Source organism: Coturnix japonica, chromosome 19 (genome assembly GCF_054131305.1).
Source record: "Coturnix japonica strain WE chromosome 19, WE-NBRP24, whole genome shotgun sequence".
Lineage (NCBI taxonomy): Eukaryota > Metazoa > Chordata > Aves > Galliformes > Phasianidae > Coturnix > Coturnix japonica.
The window spans coordinates 12,947,736-12,967,342 of NC_140681.1; the positions used below are offsets into that span (position 1 = coordinate 12,947,736).

Consider the following 19,607-nt stretch of genomic DNA (forward strand, 5'->3'; position numbering starts at 1 on the left):
TCTGATACAGTGCCATCAGCATGCTCAATGCTGCTTCAGGGACATCGCTGCCTCCCTGGGAGACACAGCACTCCCAGCTGCCTGCACCCTGTCAGGAGCAGCAGGGGATATCCCTAGGACAGCTTCTGTTTTCTGCAGCCTTTACACAAATTGAAACGCTGCTTTCAGAACCCCAAATGAAAGTGAGGGTGCTGCAGGGGCAAGCCAGGCCGTAACAACAGGGAGCTCAATAAAAATGTCAGACTGCAACAAAAACACTGTCAGGAGCCCCCCAGCTCACTGAGAGAGGTGAGCAACTCCCATGAGCAACAAGTGCCCTTTTCTTATCAAAGCAATTCAGGCAAGCTTTCATTCCAGCAACACACCTCCTCAGTACAATCCGTGCTGTATCCTGTGCTTCCTTACACCACCACTTCCTTGGAGCACCACAGCCTGCTTGCTCAGGGGAGAGGAAGACTTTGCCATGAAGCACATAGGCTGAAGCCAGGCTAGCAGGTAGATGTGAGAACAGCAGCAGCTCGATAAGCCAGGCTCATCGGTGTAACAAAGGTTCTTTATTTCACAGATCCATTCCTGATCTGAGTCTTGTTAAATGAATGCTCAGCTGACCCAGTTCAACCAAAATGAAAGCCCAGGTGTAATCCCCAGCACTACACACACCTGTCCTTACAATGAGAACACAGGGACTAGATAGAGAGAAAACATCCCCATAACATAATCCCCCAGCCCCCAAAAAATCACACCTGTGTCACACAGAAATGACACACACACAAAAATGTTTTATTAGGTTCAGAAGCCATAAAACAACTTGTGTTTCATGTACATCGACACAAAGCACTTTATCAGATGAAAGGTAATGGCTGGCAAAAGCACTCAGTGCGGCACAGCATCTCGTCTTATCTCCTCTCCACAAACACAGGTCTGCTGGTCACTGGTGGAAGCGCTGCCCACAGAACAAAGCTGATCTGTTATGTTGCACAGAACTCCGTGAGGTCGTGCATTTGCACTGTCAGCAGTTTCCTAGAACACAATCTCCTCCATGTCAGCGCTAATAACAGCACTGAGAGAGATCATTGGCTGAGGGAATAATTTTTCTCCCTATAAGGATGGAAAGAATTGAGAAGAGCGCTCTTTCTCCTGAATATATTTGGCTCTGTGGAAGACACACGTGATGCAAATGTTACTATGGAAACTATTCTATTAAATAATATTAAATTAAATTTACATATTTAAAGTGCACACAAACAGTCCAGGTACAAAACTAATTAGCCTACACTGGACTTGGAATTACAAACAGAGCCTCTCAGTATTGTCAGTTTTCCTTCAAAAGAGGTTCAGTTTTGAGCTAGCTGCTCCTCTGCACCCCTTTCTTCACAGATCCAGCACCTGCACCTTGCTCATCACCACCACCACAAAGTACTATGGAAAGCTTTCATAAAGGGAAGCCAGAGGTGCTAATAGGACTTCCACTCATCTCAGAGTAGATGCACGTTGTTCATGTTCCTGTTGGGTTTCCCTGTCACAGTATGAAGAGATGTGTCAAAGTTTAATCTTACTTTTTATTCACCCAGGAACAAACTGGATGCCAATACGTGATCAGTGCTGGAAGGATGGCCACGGTACACTGATCCTGCCAGATTTACTACAAGCTTTCTCAGAATGACGTTATCTCCACCTGTCACTGAATGATATGGCTCTTAAAGAACAATGTCCAGAAATACAGGTACAAGAAAAACAGCATGTTCCTTTGGAGCAGGAACATATTAAAAAGCTTTCTACTTTCCAAACAAGTCAGGGAGATGAACTCTGTAGGTTCTACTAAGCTTGTCATCAGCAAAAACTTCCTGAAGACCGAACACACCCCACAATAAATCTGGATGTAAAACTCATGCCACAAACAATTCAGAACTGCCAAATTAATAACCCATCAGCTGTCAGTAAACACAAGAAACAAGTTGCCTTCCTGTCCCGAGGTGCAGATTCATCTATGAAAGCACTCGATAGGCACAAAGCGTCCCTCCAGGCTGAGCCCCATCGCCGCAGGAAGGAGCAGGAGGTGCAGCTGCAGGTCGTGCAGTGGCTCTGCAGGGACACAGTGGATGCCCAAGGGGCACCTGATGCTATCGCCTATCGGGCGGCTACCGCCGAAACCTGGAGCGTGTCGTGGAAGCACAAGAACAGGCTTAAGTTTAAAATGAAATAGGGAACTAAAGGAGAAATGGGGGGTCTGGAGATTTTTCACTTTACCAGACTCTCAGGTGATAGTCTTTAAAGCCCTAAAAGGTACCGACAATGTCTCCACCCGTCCCACACGGAGCTCAAAACCCCGATGTGCTACGACCCCACCCCAGGAACAACGAGACTTCAGCAGCCGCAGACCGCAAGGCAAAGCCCCGGCCCTCCCTGCCCGAAGTTCCCCCTCGCTCCCCATTCCCGAGGGCACCTGCAGCCCCGCTCCCTCGGCAGCAGCACGGCCACCGGGAGAGGAACAGTAAAAACACACATATTACATACAGATACATATATGAGCACATATGCGACGCGTAGATGTATGCATGTAAGATGCCTTGATTCATCTCCCCCTAGATTTTCACCTCCCCCGTGGAGACACTCGGAGAGCACAGTTTGCAAAAACAAGACAAAGACGATTATACGATCAGGAAGGGAAAAAAAGAAGAAAAAAAAAAAAATCCCCGAGGCAGGTGCCGCTGGGATGGGACCAGCACTCACCCCCAGCCGCCTGCTCCGGATGCGCACGTAGCCCTGCTTCACGATGTCGTTGAAATTGGAGGCCATCCTGCTCCGGGAAAGTTGGAGGGGTCCGGGGCAGCTCGTACAACCCGACCGGTAAAGCAGCACCCTCGGAGAGAACCGCGCCCGCTCCGCTCCGCTCCGCCCCACCGAGCGCCCCGGCCCCGCGGCGGGCAGGGCTGGAGGCAGGGCTGTAGTAGTGCCCGCCCCGCGTCCTCCCTCGCTTCTCTTCTGAGCCCCGATGTCCAGTTGGGCTCTAATTGAGGGTTGTCTCTTTTGGGGGGGTTGCGCTGAACTACCCTGCTCGGTGCGCGCCGCTCCGCCGTGCCCGTTAGCCCGGCTGCAGGAGGATGGGCTGGCAGCGGTTCAGCCCTTCCCTAAAGTGCTGAGGAAACCGCTCCGACCTGCGGTTTTTCCCAGGAAAATCAGTTTCCCAGAAAGTCTTTCGGATCCCTGAACGGCTGCCAACAGGCTCAGCCGCAGCATCTCCTGACGGCCGGTAACCGGAGCTGCGCCCTGCGCTCAGGGCAGTGTCCCATGGCACGCTTCACGTCTTGGCAATGTCACATGAACACGCGCTGCATTTTCCAGGCTCTGTGTGCCTGCAGTAAGGGATGAGCTCCTGGCACCGGGCCCGGGGGTTCCCTCCTGCAGCCTCACATCTCCTTTTCCAGGAACGTGCAAACATTGTCAAGCATTGGGGCTCCAGTGACCCTGCTTGCTCTCCGTAGGTTACCTGTTAGCGGTACGCTATAAATACAGTGTCCTGGAAAGAGGAATCGTTCATCTCTTCATCACATCTTTTAATAGCATCCCAATTATAGGCAGTCTGAGGAGGAGGTCAGCCAGATGACTTTGACAATTATCATGCCCTCCAAATGACATACTGAGTAGAGAGGAGGCAGAGCAGAGCAGAGCTCACCAAGGAGAGCAACCAGCAGCAGGAGCAGAGCACTGGGCAAGGTGGGAATGATGCCTATTTTGACTTGGTCATTCACTTACTACAAAACTCACTTGTAATGAGAATGTCCCTTTTCTGATTTAAACGCACATCTCCTTCAGTCTGGAAGCAGTCACAACAGTGATGGCTGCTCTGCTCTGGGATCAGTGTGGTGCTTCCTGCTCTTGCTTGAAGAGGTGACTGTGCTTTGCAAGGTTTTACAAGACTTTAATTGACCAAGTGGTTATGGAGATAGAACATAAGACTTTCTAGCTGAAGGGCTAATTCACTTAGGATAAATGAGACAACCCTGCAGTCCTTGTAACAGAGTCTACTTTACTGATTTACATTTCCCTCTCCTTTTCACTAATTTACAGAACACATAAAATAACACAGCTAGAAGCAGCAAAAGCTGCAACACCCATGCACCAAAATACCCCAGAAATCAGATTATTCTGAGATGAGTTCTTGCACTCAGATAAAATGTCCTCAGACATTGAATATTACAAAGCACATGAACCTTAGTTCAGAATCGCCAAGGAATGTGATCTTCTAAAATGTGTTGTACCCAAGAACGTGGATAACGTCAGTCCCCTGGCACCATTTGGTTGGATGTTGGTCCTGGCTGAAAGCTCAAGGAGTTAAGATTCCCACCCTGCTGCTCCTTGCAGAGCAGCGTGCATTCAGTGTGCAAACATATTTCACAATCTCAAGTACCATAGGGATTATAATGCTGGAAAAATGAAGTGTCTTCCGAAACAAAAGAGCATTTACTTTGTGACATTTGTGACGAGAAACAAATGACAGAGACACTTTAGGTGTCTTTTCAGCAAGTTCAGGCTCTGCTTTTAATCCCCCCAGTGCCCATAGCCACATCCCACCGAGCTGGTCAGCAGCAGCGCACTCCTGCAGGTACACACATCCCTGAGAGCTCTGCTAAGTAACAGCAGACCTAATCCTGTGCTCATTCTTTGATGAATTAGGATATTAGTGTCCACTTATGATTCTCCTTTGAACAACCCAAATCCCTCACACGCGCTATAGTTCAAAGAGAAAATGCATTTTAATTTCCATGTGTGCAATGCGCTTTCAAGAATGTGCCAGAAAATCTCATTGTTTGGGTTTTCAGCCCACTGCTATCACTATGAAACAAAACTGTGGACCAGGTTTTCAATACTGATACAAATGCGTTCTCTTGTTGTTTTCACAGCAGTCCTCCCCCATTCCCTGGGGGCCCATGGACAGTCAGCACTCCCTATAAGGAAATGCTGCCCCATTATCTTTATTCCAAACTGTACAAAACCTTTTTAATAAGCTTTCCTTGATATGTAAATTCTTCTCCTTTTAATGGCAATGTTATTTACTTACGCTTCTTATTTCAGGGGTCACTTTGAAGTACCAGGCTGCTGTTAATAGCTTAAGTGGATCATTGTTGCATCCTCAGTGCCATGTTGCCATACTGCCCTGCAATGAGCTGCCTGCCTTTGAAGGCTCCGAAAACAGAAATCGCTGTTATGCGCTTTCACTGAAAATGAAGGGATCCATTTTTTCCAAATGCCATACTGACATTTTACAAAGAACACACGTTCCCCCCTCTCTATTTGCAGCGTGTCATCCCTGTGTCCGCGATGTGGTTTCAGCCTAAAGGTGACATGTGGCAAAGATGGCTGGGATGTACCGTGAGCAGGGGAGCTGCGGAGCCCACTGGGAGGAAGCAGCATTTTCTGGTCCTCCTGCACACAGATGGAACTAATTCTGCTTTGGTGTGAGGCAAATTGTTGACATTTCATTTTTATTTTTGCCGTGGAAATGCAATGGATAATGAGCAAAAATGAAAAGGGATCATTGCTTATAAAAAAAGCGCTGTCTTCGTTTTGTTGTTCGCTTTATTTATCTGTTGCAAACCTTGAAATTGTCTTCTTTTCCTGCAAAGCAAAATGTGTAGGTGCCTTGGATTATGAAGCAAACCTTGGCCTATTTAACTTTGAAAAAAGAAAATGAGTTTACTTGGAATTTACCCTACTTTGCAATGCAGGGATTGGGTTTGTCACCTGACTGTGGCACATCTCCTTGCTGGGATTCGTGAGACTGAGCAGTTCACCCCACCATTACAGAACACGGGCACAGAGTTACTCACACCATAAGTGCCTGTCAGAGTGAGCAGCCAATAATCAATATTTAATGACAATAAATAATCCATTAAGCAGGCCAGCAAGTAATTTTGCATAGCAGCAGTGTAGCATTGGCTCTGGCAGTATCTTACCTCTGCGCTACTCATTCCAGTGATTTTGCTTTGTGCAGAGCAAGGAGGGGAGAGGCAGAAAAAGGAGCAGGAGGAGGGAACAGCAAATGAAATGTGTCTGTTTACTGAAACCCTGCTTCTGACTGTAATATTTTGTCCTTAACAAAATTACTGTCAACGCAGTGCATGTTAAGATAGAAATAAATATATAGCGAGTGAATCTGCAAGCAAAGTGAACACAGGGCAATGTTAGATACTGAACAACCAACATTCATTTTGTTTGCTTTGTATTTCAGTGACAGTTAGTTACGTTTAAGTAACTTTTTCATTGTCGGATTCCTGCAGACATACATCAAGGGGCCTTCCTGCCTCTGCAGAACATGGCTGGGGGGATTAAGCAGGATGGAGTGGCAGGTCATGAGGTCACCATCTATCCTTCCTGTTCCTATACGTAATTTATCAGAGCCTGCAGTGTATCAAAGAACAGCTCTGGGACTGACAGCTTGCTCTGATCTTTGGCTGTGGAGGAGCTGGAGTGATGGAGCCTGTGTAATTGCAGCCTTCCTGGCTGCATATTTGGTATTTCCTGTACCAGCCAGCACAGGAACACTGTTCCCAGAGTAGGTCCCAAAACACATGATGGGGCATAGCTGTACCGTGGGCATGGGGAGGACTTATTCCTAGCTGTGAGCTTGGACTTGGGATGCTCGGATCTCTTGGTCCATTTCTTGGCCAATTCTGCAGTCAAGGGGTGAAATCCAGCTCTAAAAGCTTCAAATGGCCTGACTGTCACTGGTGGTAAACTGACACCCCTGGGACAAAGCAGCCTTTTTGGAGACAGTGAAAGGCTTCCTTGAGACTCAAATTGCTGCAAGAAAACCATCCCCCAAGTTTCAGATTAAACCCAGATATTAAGACTTCCACTTTAAAATTCAGGTGGAAGCTTCTTAACATTATATCACATTTTTAAACATGAGCTGTTTCTAAATTTGACTTCAGTGTTGGCATTTGTAGATATTCCAATAGTGATTGATTCTAGTGAAATTTATTTCCCATTGTTTTACCCTAAATACTAATTACTGAGCTAATGTCAAGATAATTTGATGTCTAAGTTAACAACATGTCTACAAGGCAAACTCTTATCTTGTCTCAGTGCATATTTAAGCCTTTATTGCTGCGTGTCTACTGAAAATTTATGCCTGAAAGTTTTTTTCAATCTTTTTTGTTGCTGTTAAATGAGGTAGAAATAACTGTATATTCTAATTATAGTATTTGCAGATGGCATTTGGAAAAGACATCAAACAGTGTCAGTTCGCAGCGCAGAGTTTGATATATTTTGTGCTGCCTCCTATAATCAGTAGATTTGGGGCAGGATTTTAAGGTTTCACTGTGCAGTTATGCAGTGAAATTTGTGTGAGCATTTCCCAGAACTGGGCACCTGAATAAAATGAATGAACACAAAAGGAAGTATCATTCAGCACTGCAGCATGACTTGCAGGTAGGAAAAGCCAGGGCTCTCGCTGAGCCACGCATGTTGGAGCTATTGAAAGGGGAAGGTATGAAGGATGGATTCTATTCACTGCGTTATCCTCCCAGTACGTCAATCCCTTTGCATGGAGCTGGTGAAAGAAGAGTTGTGCTTTGTGGTGTGCTGGAAAGCCAAAGCAAGCTTGTCCCCTTTATGAGAAAGACAAAATACTGAGAAAGAATGATGTCTGAATCACAGTAGCTCTACACTGCAGCACTGGAGAAGACAGCTAACTGCAGAGAGCTGAGACAAAAGGCTGCGTCACCCCCTCCTGCATGTACAACTGGGAACCCTCAGTCCACATAAGAGAACCTGCTCCCCACTTCTTTGAAAGGGCAGCCCATATTTATGGGATTCCTTGTGAACTTTGAAGATGGAAATTCAAAACAGCTGTTAAAGAGCAAAGACTGGCTCAAATGAGGCAGACACAGGACAGCACGTTGTTCTGTTTCTTACACAGGAACAAATCTAGAATTTCTCTTTCACTCCTGCGGTAGTGATCAGACTATTGCATGACTCCACAACCACGTGGCGAGAGGTTCATTTTGCAGCACATGTTTTGCAAATTTCTGCTAACCACCCAGCAACTGCAAGTGCTTCAAACTGCATCGCTACTGACCTTCCTTTGTGAGACATGATTTATTAGTTGCGTTTGCACTAACAGAGAAGCCGAAGTCTTAATGAAGATTTAAGGCAACTTGGCTGGGTTCAGTTCCTGATACAGTGGCAATATCAGCTGCAGTGCTTCCTAGTCTCTATTCCTAAACTGCACCCACAGTCTGGTGCAGAAAAGAGGAAAGCTTCTCAAAGCTACAGGGCTTGGCAGGTTTCCACACTCCAGGTCAGCAATAGCAGGAATCCATCACACTGCTTACACTGCCCAGGGGCTGTGGTTTGAGGTTTACAGGAGGATACTCCAGCACTGGTATAGATGGCCTAAAATAGCAGATGGTTGCCAAAGAGTTAATTTCAATGACATGTCAGCTCACTCCGAAGCAATGTGAAGGAGTCAGGTTTTTCTGACTGTCAGTAAAAAATATTTGTTTACCTTTGCCTAAAGTTTATGAGGTTTCTAACACAGCTTCCATAAATTGGACATCTGACTAAACTGGGTGGGATACACAAACCTTCCTCGTGCAGTTACTTCCCCAAGGAATAGAGAGGAATGACTCAGTGCCCAATTATCCTTGATTTTCATGCAATTTGCACAGAAAACATTGTAAATTGCATCTCTCATGTAAATTATTTCAAATGAGTATTCATTAACACAGGTGACTTTGCCTGCCACAGCTCAGCTGGCTCCAGGGACTCATCCGTTGTTCTAAATGGGGATATACACAGTGACTAACGGAGCAGGAAAGGGGAGAAAAGCCCAGGCAGAAGCATACAAAGAGCACTCATTCATAAACAACAACAGATGCAACTTGAGAGACACGCACTGCACAACATTAACCTGTCTTGTCAGCAGCGTATTTATTTCCTTACTGACATTTAAACATAAGATTAATTCAAATTTAACTCTGGCATCCGTGGCTGGACTCATCTATCACTTCATTTTAACACTCCTCTATTAAGGAGTTTACAAAAATATCAAAAACGTCCAGTGGATATTAATATTGTGTGAATTCAAGTGGTGAAAAGCATTAAGGTAGAAGGCTGTAAGTTATTAAAAAGAATATACAGTATATACAATTACAATTACAGAGAGGTTCAGGGCCAGCAGAGCAGGCCAGGCTGCATCCAACTGATTCTTTGTAAAACAAGTATCTGCAAGCTGAAGAAGAGTACATCCTCCGTGCATTTTTGCTATGTTTTGGTATTGGTCATTCTTTGACTACATTAAGTTTTCCTTTAAATAGATTGTATTCATTTATCCTTTGAAAGCTTAACTACTGAATTCCTGTACAGTGTGGGTAGTTTGGGCAGATACAGCTCTCTTCTTCTACTTTATGCTTTAGCCAGTAACCAGCCATCCTGATAATTACCTACTCAGCTCCTAATTGGTCTTTTTCCATACATTTCAGTAAACAACAGGAAATTGGATGGAAGGATTTCATGTACAATTTATGATCAAACTAAAGGTGCCATCTGTCTTACTGTATTGAAATGCAAATTGTTGTCTTTCAGAGCAAGTCCTCAGGAATTTATACACTCAACCTCAACCTTTTCCTTTCAAAACCAGCTAGGGTCAAAAGAATAGGGGAGAAAAAGTCATTTTAAAATGTTGTCTAATCTTGCTGTAACAACAGTACCTGTCCCTTTGGATTGCCAAAGCTTGAAGCAGGACTGAAATCCTGGCAGCATGTTCTGCTCTGGGCACTGCTGCAGAACTGGGCATCACTTTCATGCTTCAGAAAGAGTTGGTACATATTGGGCTTTCTAGAATAGCTTAAGGAAGCCAGCTCCTAATGAATTTCCAGGGAGATTTGTGTACCTAACTGCCAGGCTCCTCCAAGAGCCCATTTATTACACTTCGAAGGAGGCTTTTGCAATGTACAGGATGAGAATTCAGAATTTTTGCATTCTACTGCAGTCACAGGAGGTTTTAGGTGGGGCTGTAAGGTGCCATCAGCAGGGCAAGGGACAACCCAGCTCCAGAAATGCGCCTGGCTTTGGGGCATGGCAGTAAGAAAGCACCTGCCTGATCAGGCAGTGTACTTTGCCTGGAAGAAGGCACTGCATCCCATCCCTCCCCACAGGTTTCTTATGAGGAGTCATTTCTCTCCTGCACATCTCCAAATCTCCTCTTGGTGGCCGTTGACCCTGACCATTAAGATGCCTCAGCCCTGACTCACCAAGAACCATATCTGTGAACCCAGTGTAAAGCAGTTCCACAGTGATGTTATGAATTAATGGCCTGACTCATGTAGTGGTGCTTGCTGTGCTCGGGCTGTGGCTGTTTCAGGGCCTGATTCTGTGGATGGCTGATGAGTAATTCTGAGGCCCATTTCATTCTCTATCAGTCGTACTTGTTCTGAGTTCTTCACGGAGAAAAGTGTCAGCTTATTGTAATCTTATTGAAAGCTTTTGCTTAGACTCTCAGTGAATCTAAACCAGCAGAATTCCATTCCCTAAAGCTGAATAATATTGCAGCAGTGGACACGTTGGCCTTTAGCTTTTGCCTTGAAAGCCATCCTCATGGCTGCCAAGCCCAACTCATGCTGCAAACTGAGGACATCAAGAAATTGTCCACAAATAACCTTTCACTGCAGGAATTCACATGAGATCTAAAACTTTAATACAGGAGGTTCCCAAGTAACAACTTGTAAGTTGCCAGGGCAGTGCACCTAGGAATCAACCTTATTTTCTGCCAGCTTCACTGTAAGGAAATTCCTCAGAGAGATCTGGATAGGTGAATAATTCTTTATGGCAGCTTGCTGCATCTTTTCGAAGGTCTTTCCTCTGCTCATAGGACCAGCAGAGCATCTGTCAGCTGGTGGAAACACAGGCATTGGTTTCTGTCCCCAATACCTGGCCTGGCACAGTGCTGGTGATGTGGAGCATGAGAGGGTCAGAGCACCTGGTGAACTGCAAGCCTTCCTGGTAACACTGATAGATTGGTAATACTGATGAGCTTCATGGGAAGAAAAAAAATATCCACACCCTCTAATTCCCAATTGTGGTTCAGTTCAGGGTAACAAAAGTACTTATATTTAGTCATGGAAATAAATAATGCATGAGTGTTACCATGGCATTTTAGCAGCATTTGGGCCTGAAACAGGCGTTGCTGTCATCCCTTCTCAGTCTGTTCAAGCCTTATACTTTGTGACAGTTCATTTCCTTAACATTAAACTTTAACCGAATGCTATTTCCTTTTATGAAAATCAGTGGTTTCCATTAGATTTGCTTGGGCTAGATTTGCTAAGGAGCATTTATGTGTAATATTTAGTGTCATCCTAAAGCTACTCATCACATTTTCTTCTTTGTTTCAAACTGCAGGAGGAATGTTTGCCAATACAATAAAATATATAATTGCAAATCTAATTGCTCATACTGTTTTCATAAATATGCTTGCCAACTGGCCGTTTTCATGAGAAAAACACATATGTGCAATTACTCATTTTAAAAGGTCCAGTTGTGAGATTTCTAGCTTTAAAAGTGTAGTCAGTTGTTAATTTGTTGACTTCAGTTCTTCAGCATTTTTCCCCCGTGAGCTTCTTTCTGTGTGTATCCATCTTAAATTAAGCAACTTGACTGTGGCAATGCTAACAGCTCCTTGAAAGCACTGCTGGAATGCAACATATCAAGTGGAATCTGTAAGTCCATTTCAATATGCGCAGGAATTGATGCCATCTCTCAAGCCTGGACTGCAACTGCTGGGAGAATCTGAAGGTTTTTAATGCCCAGCTCCCTCCTTAATATCATCACTAAGTATTTCTTTTGTTTTGCAAATTACCTTCCTAGGCCTTTTAGTTTCAGAGCAATAATATGACCCAGAACAGGGCTGGTCCTGCACCATCTCTTAGTTACTGATTAGAATCAGACAGTTTATGACTGGAGCTTTGATTTCCATTTTCACCCAGGTCTGCACATCTCTTAATGGATAACGCAGCTCCAGACAAGCTTAATAATTCCAGGCAACATTTTCCAACTTTCTGTATATATATATTATCTTTCTGTAATTTTTGAGTGTGTTTTACTTTAACCTTGAGTTCTAAAAGAAAAAAAAATAATTTAAAAGGCAGAAAAATTATTATATGTATTTATGTTGACTTCACTTCTGACAGTGTTTAAGGACATTCAGCTAATGCTACCAGCTAAGCAGAAAAACTGAGCTGGTGTGTACTTAGCAACACCAGACTTCAGCAGATGCACCATTAGCAACTATAAAATGCCATCATATATAAAATATAATGGACAGAGGGCAGAGTGGGGAGCAATACTGTCTGAGACCTCAGCCACAAGGACAGCAATTTTAACCTGCTTAGGATGGCAAAAAGCCATTGGAATGTTCTCAGGTAGAGATAACAGAAATCCATCAAGCCAAGAAAACATGCTGCCTTTCATTTTTCCAACGGTAAGCAGCCATACCATGCACAAAAAGCTTTCTGACCAACAAAGCCATTTTCCATGTAAGCATCATACAGTAACTCGTAAGTGCATGCACCTTGTAAGTGTTGTCAGGAATGGACTGAGATGGGAGATATGTAGTATGATTTCCCTATGTTGATGTTATCACAGTTCTGCAGATGCCTTTCATCAGTTGTTAAGGAGCATTAGGAGCATGACACCAAGTTCAGACCACAGCTGGTGGAGGCTTTCACCCCCTCCTAACAGCTCACATAATGGAGTTCAGCAGCTTTTCAACAGGAAAATGATCCAGCACACACTGAGAGTTTAATGAGATTTGGATCAAACCTGTAATTCATGGAACAAAAGAGAACACAGTAAGACAAAGAGCTCCATTTGTCTCCTGGCTGGCAAGGCTGGAAGTCAGCAACCCTGGTTTGCCGTGGGGAACTAGCAAGATTCCAGTGATCAGCATCCTTCATGTTCAGGACTGAGTTACAAATGAGAGATTGGGAGGAAAAAATGTAAGCAGCTGAAAAGATGCCATAATTTATTTAGTGAAATGGATAATTGCATTACTCCAGTGGGGAAGTAAAAGCTGAATATGTCAGACTACTTTTCCAATGTAGATACACGTAAACACACATATGCAATCAGGTGGATAAATACGGTGTCTCAGATCCCTTTCTTGCAATTGTTCTTTCAAATGAGGCTATTTCGTTTGCTCCAGATTTTCACCTGTGACTGCAGAGACGCTTCTGTCGTGATGTTCTGTGTGGGAGTTTGTTTGTGTCTGCTCGAAAGGCAAAGGTGCCACAAAACTTGGAAAATACCTCAGTAGAGTATCTGCTCTTCTGCACCATTTTTATTCTACGTTCTGTCCTGAAAACATAGATGTCATTGCTAGGATGGATGATAAGCAATAGGGTGGCTTAACCCTGAAAGCTGAGTTTTCTATACAGATTTTAAAATAGTGCAATTAAGACAGACTGTCACGAAGTGATTGATACCACAAGGTGCCCATCATTTCTTTTAGTCATAGCAGAGCAGCCCATCAATCTGAAATCTGTTCAGTCACAATAAGCGTCACTTGCTCCCTTGTCTTTCCCCAGGGCCCAAGAAACAGTCTTTATAGGGAAATCGATACTGAGTGTAGCTGTGAATACCTTCAGACTAATCAAAAGCATGGGTGGTGTGAGCAGGGAGAAGGATTTCATTAAAGTTAAGAAATTCTAGCTGTGACGTGATGGTATGGTGTTAAATGGATGCCACAGCGCAGACAGCTCATGTTTAAAGAAATACTCATTACATTTTGCCCTGGAGTAATGATTCATGAGATTAGGGTGTTTTCTTGATCTAATCTCTCTTCCTGTCTTAAGATTTTCTACTGCCAACAATCTTTGTTATTATGGAGCACCCTTAATGCAAAGTTTATAACAATAGCCAAAGTAAGGTAACATTACATATGAATGCTTAATTTCAGCCATGCTGCATCAGAGCTACATTCATGGATTCTTTAAGGATCATTAATATACAGGTTTTTTAGTAAGCTGAAATCCCCCTCACGTTAACTCCAGTTCTTCTCAGCCCACTGATTTTCATTCCCCTTCACATTACGAGGAATGGTGTGTCAGTGAATGGAATTATCATGCCTTGAAACCACAATGTGATGCTACATTTTGTGATGAATTTGTACATAACATGTACCAGAAACCTACTACTTGCCTTTTGAGCCATGAGACGGCCATCAAGTAATCATCCTTCACCAATATCCTATACCAGTTCTAAATGAGGCTGAGTACAGCAGCATCTGCCAGCATATTAGGCATTTCTGAGAATAGAAAGACTGTATAATTAACAAGTCAGCACCCTGCAACTACCCTGAGGCAATGTGGGAGCTACAAATGACAGGAGAAATGCAAGGAGTGGCAGAAGGACTGGTTAAGATCATTCAAAATATGAATTTCTGTTAAAGAATTGAGTGGAACTGTTGTCTTAGTAACCCACTTGGAGAACGAAAGCATTCCAGGAAGCTGGCATGCAGTCACCACAACATCTGCACACTGAGGCAGGTTGGTGAGCCCTGCGTAAGCACCTGGAAATACCTGGCACAGATTGTGATGGAATTGAGCTAGTAATAGACACACCAAAAAACGGTTTGTTTTCTCCTTACATCTTCAACTTCCCCAGGAAAGACAGGAAAATAAAAATATTGGGATAGGGCCACTTCTATTCTGGACGTGATTAATAAGAACGAACAGTACAGAGTAGGGGGAAGTTTGGCCAGGCTGACTGCTGCCTCCCCCCAAACACCACCGTGCTGTGGAGCTTTAGGTTCCCCCTATCCTGGCAGGTACTGCTACTCACTGCCAACCAAAGATGGGTCCCAGGAGTGGCAGGGTACACATGCTGTTGGCACATCTGAAAGGATTTGCAGCAGAAAAAAAAAAAATCTTATAAAATTATTAAATAAGAAAATAGGTTCAAGGGATGAATGGTGCAAAAGCTCTGTCATGGAAACGTGTTCTGCAATTACAATTTGTTAAAAATGAATGCTTTCCTCCAGGCTAAAGCATTTGCAGTAATTCAACCAACCTTTGTGGATACTCACAGGAGAAAAAAAAAGAAAAAAAATCCCTCTGATCTGAAAATGAATCTTCAATAATAAAATTATTCTTTTAAGACCCCCACTGTTATTGTAAAAGCACAATAAATGTTCCAATTAGAAAGATTTGAGCGGAGTGCTTGGAAAGATCTCTTACAAACAGTCCTTCATAAACATGCCCATACCTCATTAGCCTGCTCTGCAGACAGCAGAGAGCTCCGCAAGCACTTGCACAGCAAATAGTCTTTGCAGTAGCATTTTGTTCTTCAGTGATCTGAAGTATTGGTTTAATGGCTAATAATGAATTTCAGATCATCTGTGATCCCTTGCTGAAATTTTGAATAGTGAGAAGGTGGCTTTTGTAGTTTAAGTGTAGAAGAAAGTCATTAAAACATGGTACAGATGAACATGGCACCCCAATTTACATTCAAATCTGACTTCTGGTCTAAAACAGAAGGCAAAGCAATTAACCAGCAAAGGTGTTAACTGCTTGGGTTATTTACTGCATAATGAGCAAATGCATCCACCCCCCACCTCGCTTTGTAAAGCCGTTTTTCATTTACTGTTAATACATTCCTAACTTTGGGTTCTCTTTACCATTTTGGTGATTAACAGCAGGGCTCTGGATCAGACTCTGCCTTCAGTTGTCCTACAAGAACAGAAGAATTATTCTAGGAACAACATTTGGCCCATTGCAGCTTCTGAATGTTAAACAATTTACTGCAATGGGAAGGATTTGATGTTTGAATTCGGCCCGCTTGGTTTCCTTGACTCTTGTTGTGGTGTTTTCCCTCACTGGCAGTTTGGTGAGCTGCAGAAAACACCCTTTTAAACTACACCTCACCTGCTAAAGGAGTGCTGCTCTTGGCTGAAATTAAACACCAGTTAAGAATTAGCCAGCTGTACTGCGAGTACCTCACACCAAGGGCAAGAACACACAGACAAATCACAAGGCTTTCGAGTGGCTAGTCTAATTGCATTCTGTGCAGTTCACTATGGAATAATTTACATACTAATAATGTAAATTAGATCGATTACTATTTTCATTTGTATGAAGCCATTATTATTAATGAAACAGCTCATCCTTATAGAGACGAAGCACACCTGTTTTTGCCTCTAACTCCAGGAGACCTTGGACATGATTAATGCTCAATGCAGGTATAAATGCTTTCCATCTCACACCTGGAATCTCTGGGTTTTGTGTTTGTTTATCAAAAAACTTGCATGAAAATTAAGACTCTTTTTTTTCAGCAGAGCTTTGCTGGAAGATATTCCAGTCTACCTGTGCACTGATGGAGAGATACGGAATTCCAGACTGACTCATTCACAGGTCACAGGAGGGAGATTCACCTGTGTGAGACAGCCTGGAAAACATGCCCAGAAAGAAAAAGTAAGAACGTGAACCAGGTAGTGTGACCATATCCCTGACGAACAGCAAAGCTGCAATGTCACACCCGAATGTGAATGGCTCCACACCACAGCACAGGTAGGGTTTGCATCAGTATGTCTATGGGCTGCGAAGGCCAACTTCTGTTCACAGCAGAAGTGACATTTGGAATGTAATGCAGGGTCTGGACTGGAGGTAATGGGGTGCAGAGCTCTGGTTATCACCAAGAACAAAAATGCAAGGGAAAATGTCAGCAGTAAAACTAAAGCTGAGCTTCTGAAATACTTATGTAGGAAACTCCTGCAATAAATATGTACACCTTGCACAAAGGCTGCCTTTATTGTGAAGTACTTAACCTCTCCCAAGGCACCAAGAAGCCTTTTTTGATCTCCTTGAAATCTGAAGCAGGTCAAATGGAGGTGCTTAGCGCGTCATCCTCCCCATCACACTATATTAAAATAAGAATCACATATGCTGTGTATGCTGCATAGAGTAATCTTTTCTCCTTATATTAAGCCTAACACCTCCGAATCTCAAGAAAAAAAAAACAAAAAAAAAAAACCCGCAACCACAAAAAAAAAACCTATTTCCTTGTATACTTGAAAACTTCATAGCAGTTCCTTCTGTCGCAATAAAACGTGCTTGAGAATAAACATTTCGTTTTCTTCTATTACAGTGACTTCGTTCAAGCAAGCCCCAGCCATGCAGATAGCAGACATCCAAATGTAAGGGCACCCACTTGTCATTTCTTACCCAATGCCACATGGCTCATATCATCAGCTGGCTAACACTGGAGAAACACTGGCTAGTAATATCAGCTTTTTTACCAGTCTTTCACGATTGACATTGAAATAGATACAGTTAAAGGTATGACACCCTATTACAAAGAGATGACTTATCAAAAACACTTGAATCAGGGCTGACAAAAATCAGGCAGTTGTGTTTCTCTCAGAGCACTGAGAAGAGGGAGAAAAGGAGCTCTTTGCATTTAGAGTCCAGCTACGAATGTACCCGTTCACATTCATGCTGTCATCTCAGGGGCGTTTCCTACGTCTGTGTGAGTAATGGTTGGTGCAAAAGGGAAGTGAACTGAAGTCAAAACTGTTTGCCTATTGATCTCTTAAACTGCCAAATTAAGATTGAATACTGATTTTGAAAAGCATCAAGTGAGAATATGAATAGAAAGATTCTCAACTGATACATCATCACAAGTATATGTTTAGTACATCTGCATGAGCAAAATGCCTGTCTTTTGTTCTGCATGTCAAAGTTGTATGTTCAAATGCCATTGCAATGTGGTTATTCAGGCATTTCTGTGGGGGCTGTACAAGTTCATTTGTGAATATTGAAAACACTCCTCAGAATGTGCAGAGTTCTTGCTGACCTGCTGCGCATTTGACTTTATGTCTTTTAAAATGTAATTAAGAAGCTTTCAAATATCTATAGCTAATGGAATGTGTGGAAGAAATATACGTATTTTCACCGAGGGAACTGCAAAATGCCAGTGAATGACATACCCCAAGAAACAAGAAGCTTCCCTGCCCGAGGCATTGCTGCTGACTGGTAAGACAGAACCGTGAGCAAGGACATTAAAAACAAAAGCCCTGAATGGGTCACTCCTTCCTAGAGGCACAAAGGCAGCATTCAGACAGACATCATTTCACTGCAACCGGACATTACCTGCGAAGAATAACACCTTAAAGATCTTAGATATTCAAAGGGAAAAACTTCCAAATTCTAACTCAAATGACTTAACCTAATTTGAATTGCATTACTTTTCTCCCTCTCTGAACATTAATTGGAATTTTTGACAGATGGGTTTACTGTCAGCGAGATGAAAGATATGCCCGTCAGCCAGTGTTTACGAGTCAGGCTTCTCAAGCAGAGAGTTAAAATTAAAACCATTACCGTACCATCAGTTCCAAACCAAGCTTAATGTCATAGCCAAAACTTTGCAATTAAGTTGTATGTTAAGAAATTAAGCAAGGAATCCCTCACCTTGACTGCAAAGGGAGGTCTTGAGCCTTGGTGCGCTATGCTACAGCTGAAACTGGATGTGGGGAAAGGGAAAAGGAGCTGAGCAGAGCATCACACCTGGAAGTTCCCCCATTCAGAACCAGGTTCCTGCTGCAAACAAAACAGGGCACTCCACTCAGATCAGCTGCCTGTAAGACACAGCATGGCTTCATCACCTCAACGCCACAAGTTATGCTTGCTTGCTGGCACCACAAATTGTTCTGCGCCATTATTTTCCAAACTCCCAGCCACATCCATCACCGAATGAGAGATGACATCAACAGCACCCATGGGTGATGCTGGTGACCTTCAGCTTTCCCACCCACCACCATTTGGACACTCAGCAAAGGCCAAGCGAAGCTCCTGGGCTACAGACACAGCACAGTGAATCTGGGGAGGATTTTCCTGCCGTGTCTCAGCAGTTTTCCCTGGTGCCCAGCCAGCACCTTCACCCAAGTGCTGGCTGAGAGACACAGGTCATGGTCGTGGGAGCTCAGTTTGCCTTAAAAGCAAGAAATGGTCTGGTAAGTTATTTTGAGGCAGCGTGGCTGCACCCAGTGAGTAATTGAAAGAGACAGGAGAAGCCTGAGGCTCTTCTGTGGGCCCATCGGAAGTACTGAGACAAAAATAAAGCAGGGTGACTTGCAATACTGATTTATCTTGCAAAAAGCTCGCATCAGCTTCAAGCATTTGTCAGCCGTGAGTCACTTCACGATGACAGGTAGAAAGGTCAATGTTTTCCTCTTCTTGAACGCAGTAAACTGGAGATGCTAACAGGTAATCACTTTTCCAATTACTGGCTTAGCTAAAAATAATCAGTTTTCTCCCATGTTTAGCCTGAAAATTCTGAGGCTGTTGGGAATAATGAATTGGATTTTCAAATGCTCTAGAAAAATTAACTACTTAGCATCCAAAAAGCAGTCAGAAAGTAAATCTGAAAGGTAAAAAAATGGGGACAATGGAAAATATTGCCTGGGGCATGTGGAAGAAGGAAGAGGATGCTGGTGTAGGGTCAGAAACGCGTTGAGTTTTCTATGATTTGGTTACTGACTGGAATTGCTGCCCAAGTCTACCAGCTGCAGTTACTTTCTCTCCCACGCAGTACAACCTTGCTAACATTTCAGTAGA

At 43.5% G+C, this 19,607-nt stretch overlaps 1 protein-coding gene across 6 annotated transcripts in view; it reads right to left on the minus strand.

Annotated features, from left to right (window-relative positions):
- Positions 1–2,873, minus strand: part of DOK5 (docking protein 5) — a 28,892-nt gene extending 26,019 nt beyond the window's left edge. For all 6 annotated transcript variants that reach the window (XM_085519817.1, XM_015882097.3, XM_015882095.3 and 3 more), the window contains exon 1: positions 2,731–2,873. Coding sequence is in view for 4 of the 6 variants with exons in the window: in XM_015882097.3 (XP_015737583.1) it covers positions 2,731–2,796 (66 nt within the window). In the remaining 2 variants the exon portion in view is untranslated. The remainder of the gene's footprint in view (positions 1–2,730) is intronic.
- Between the last annotated feature and the right edge of the window lie 16,734 nt (positions 2,874–19,607).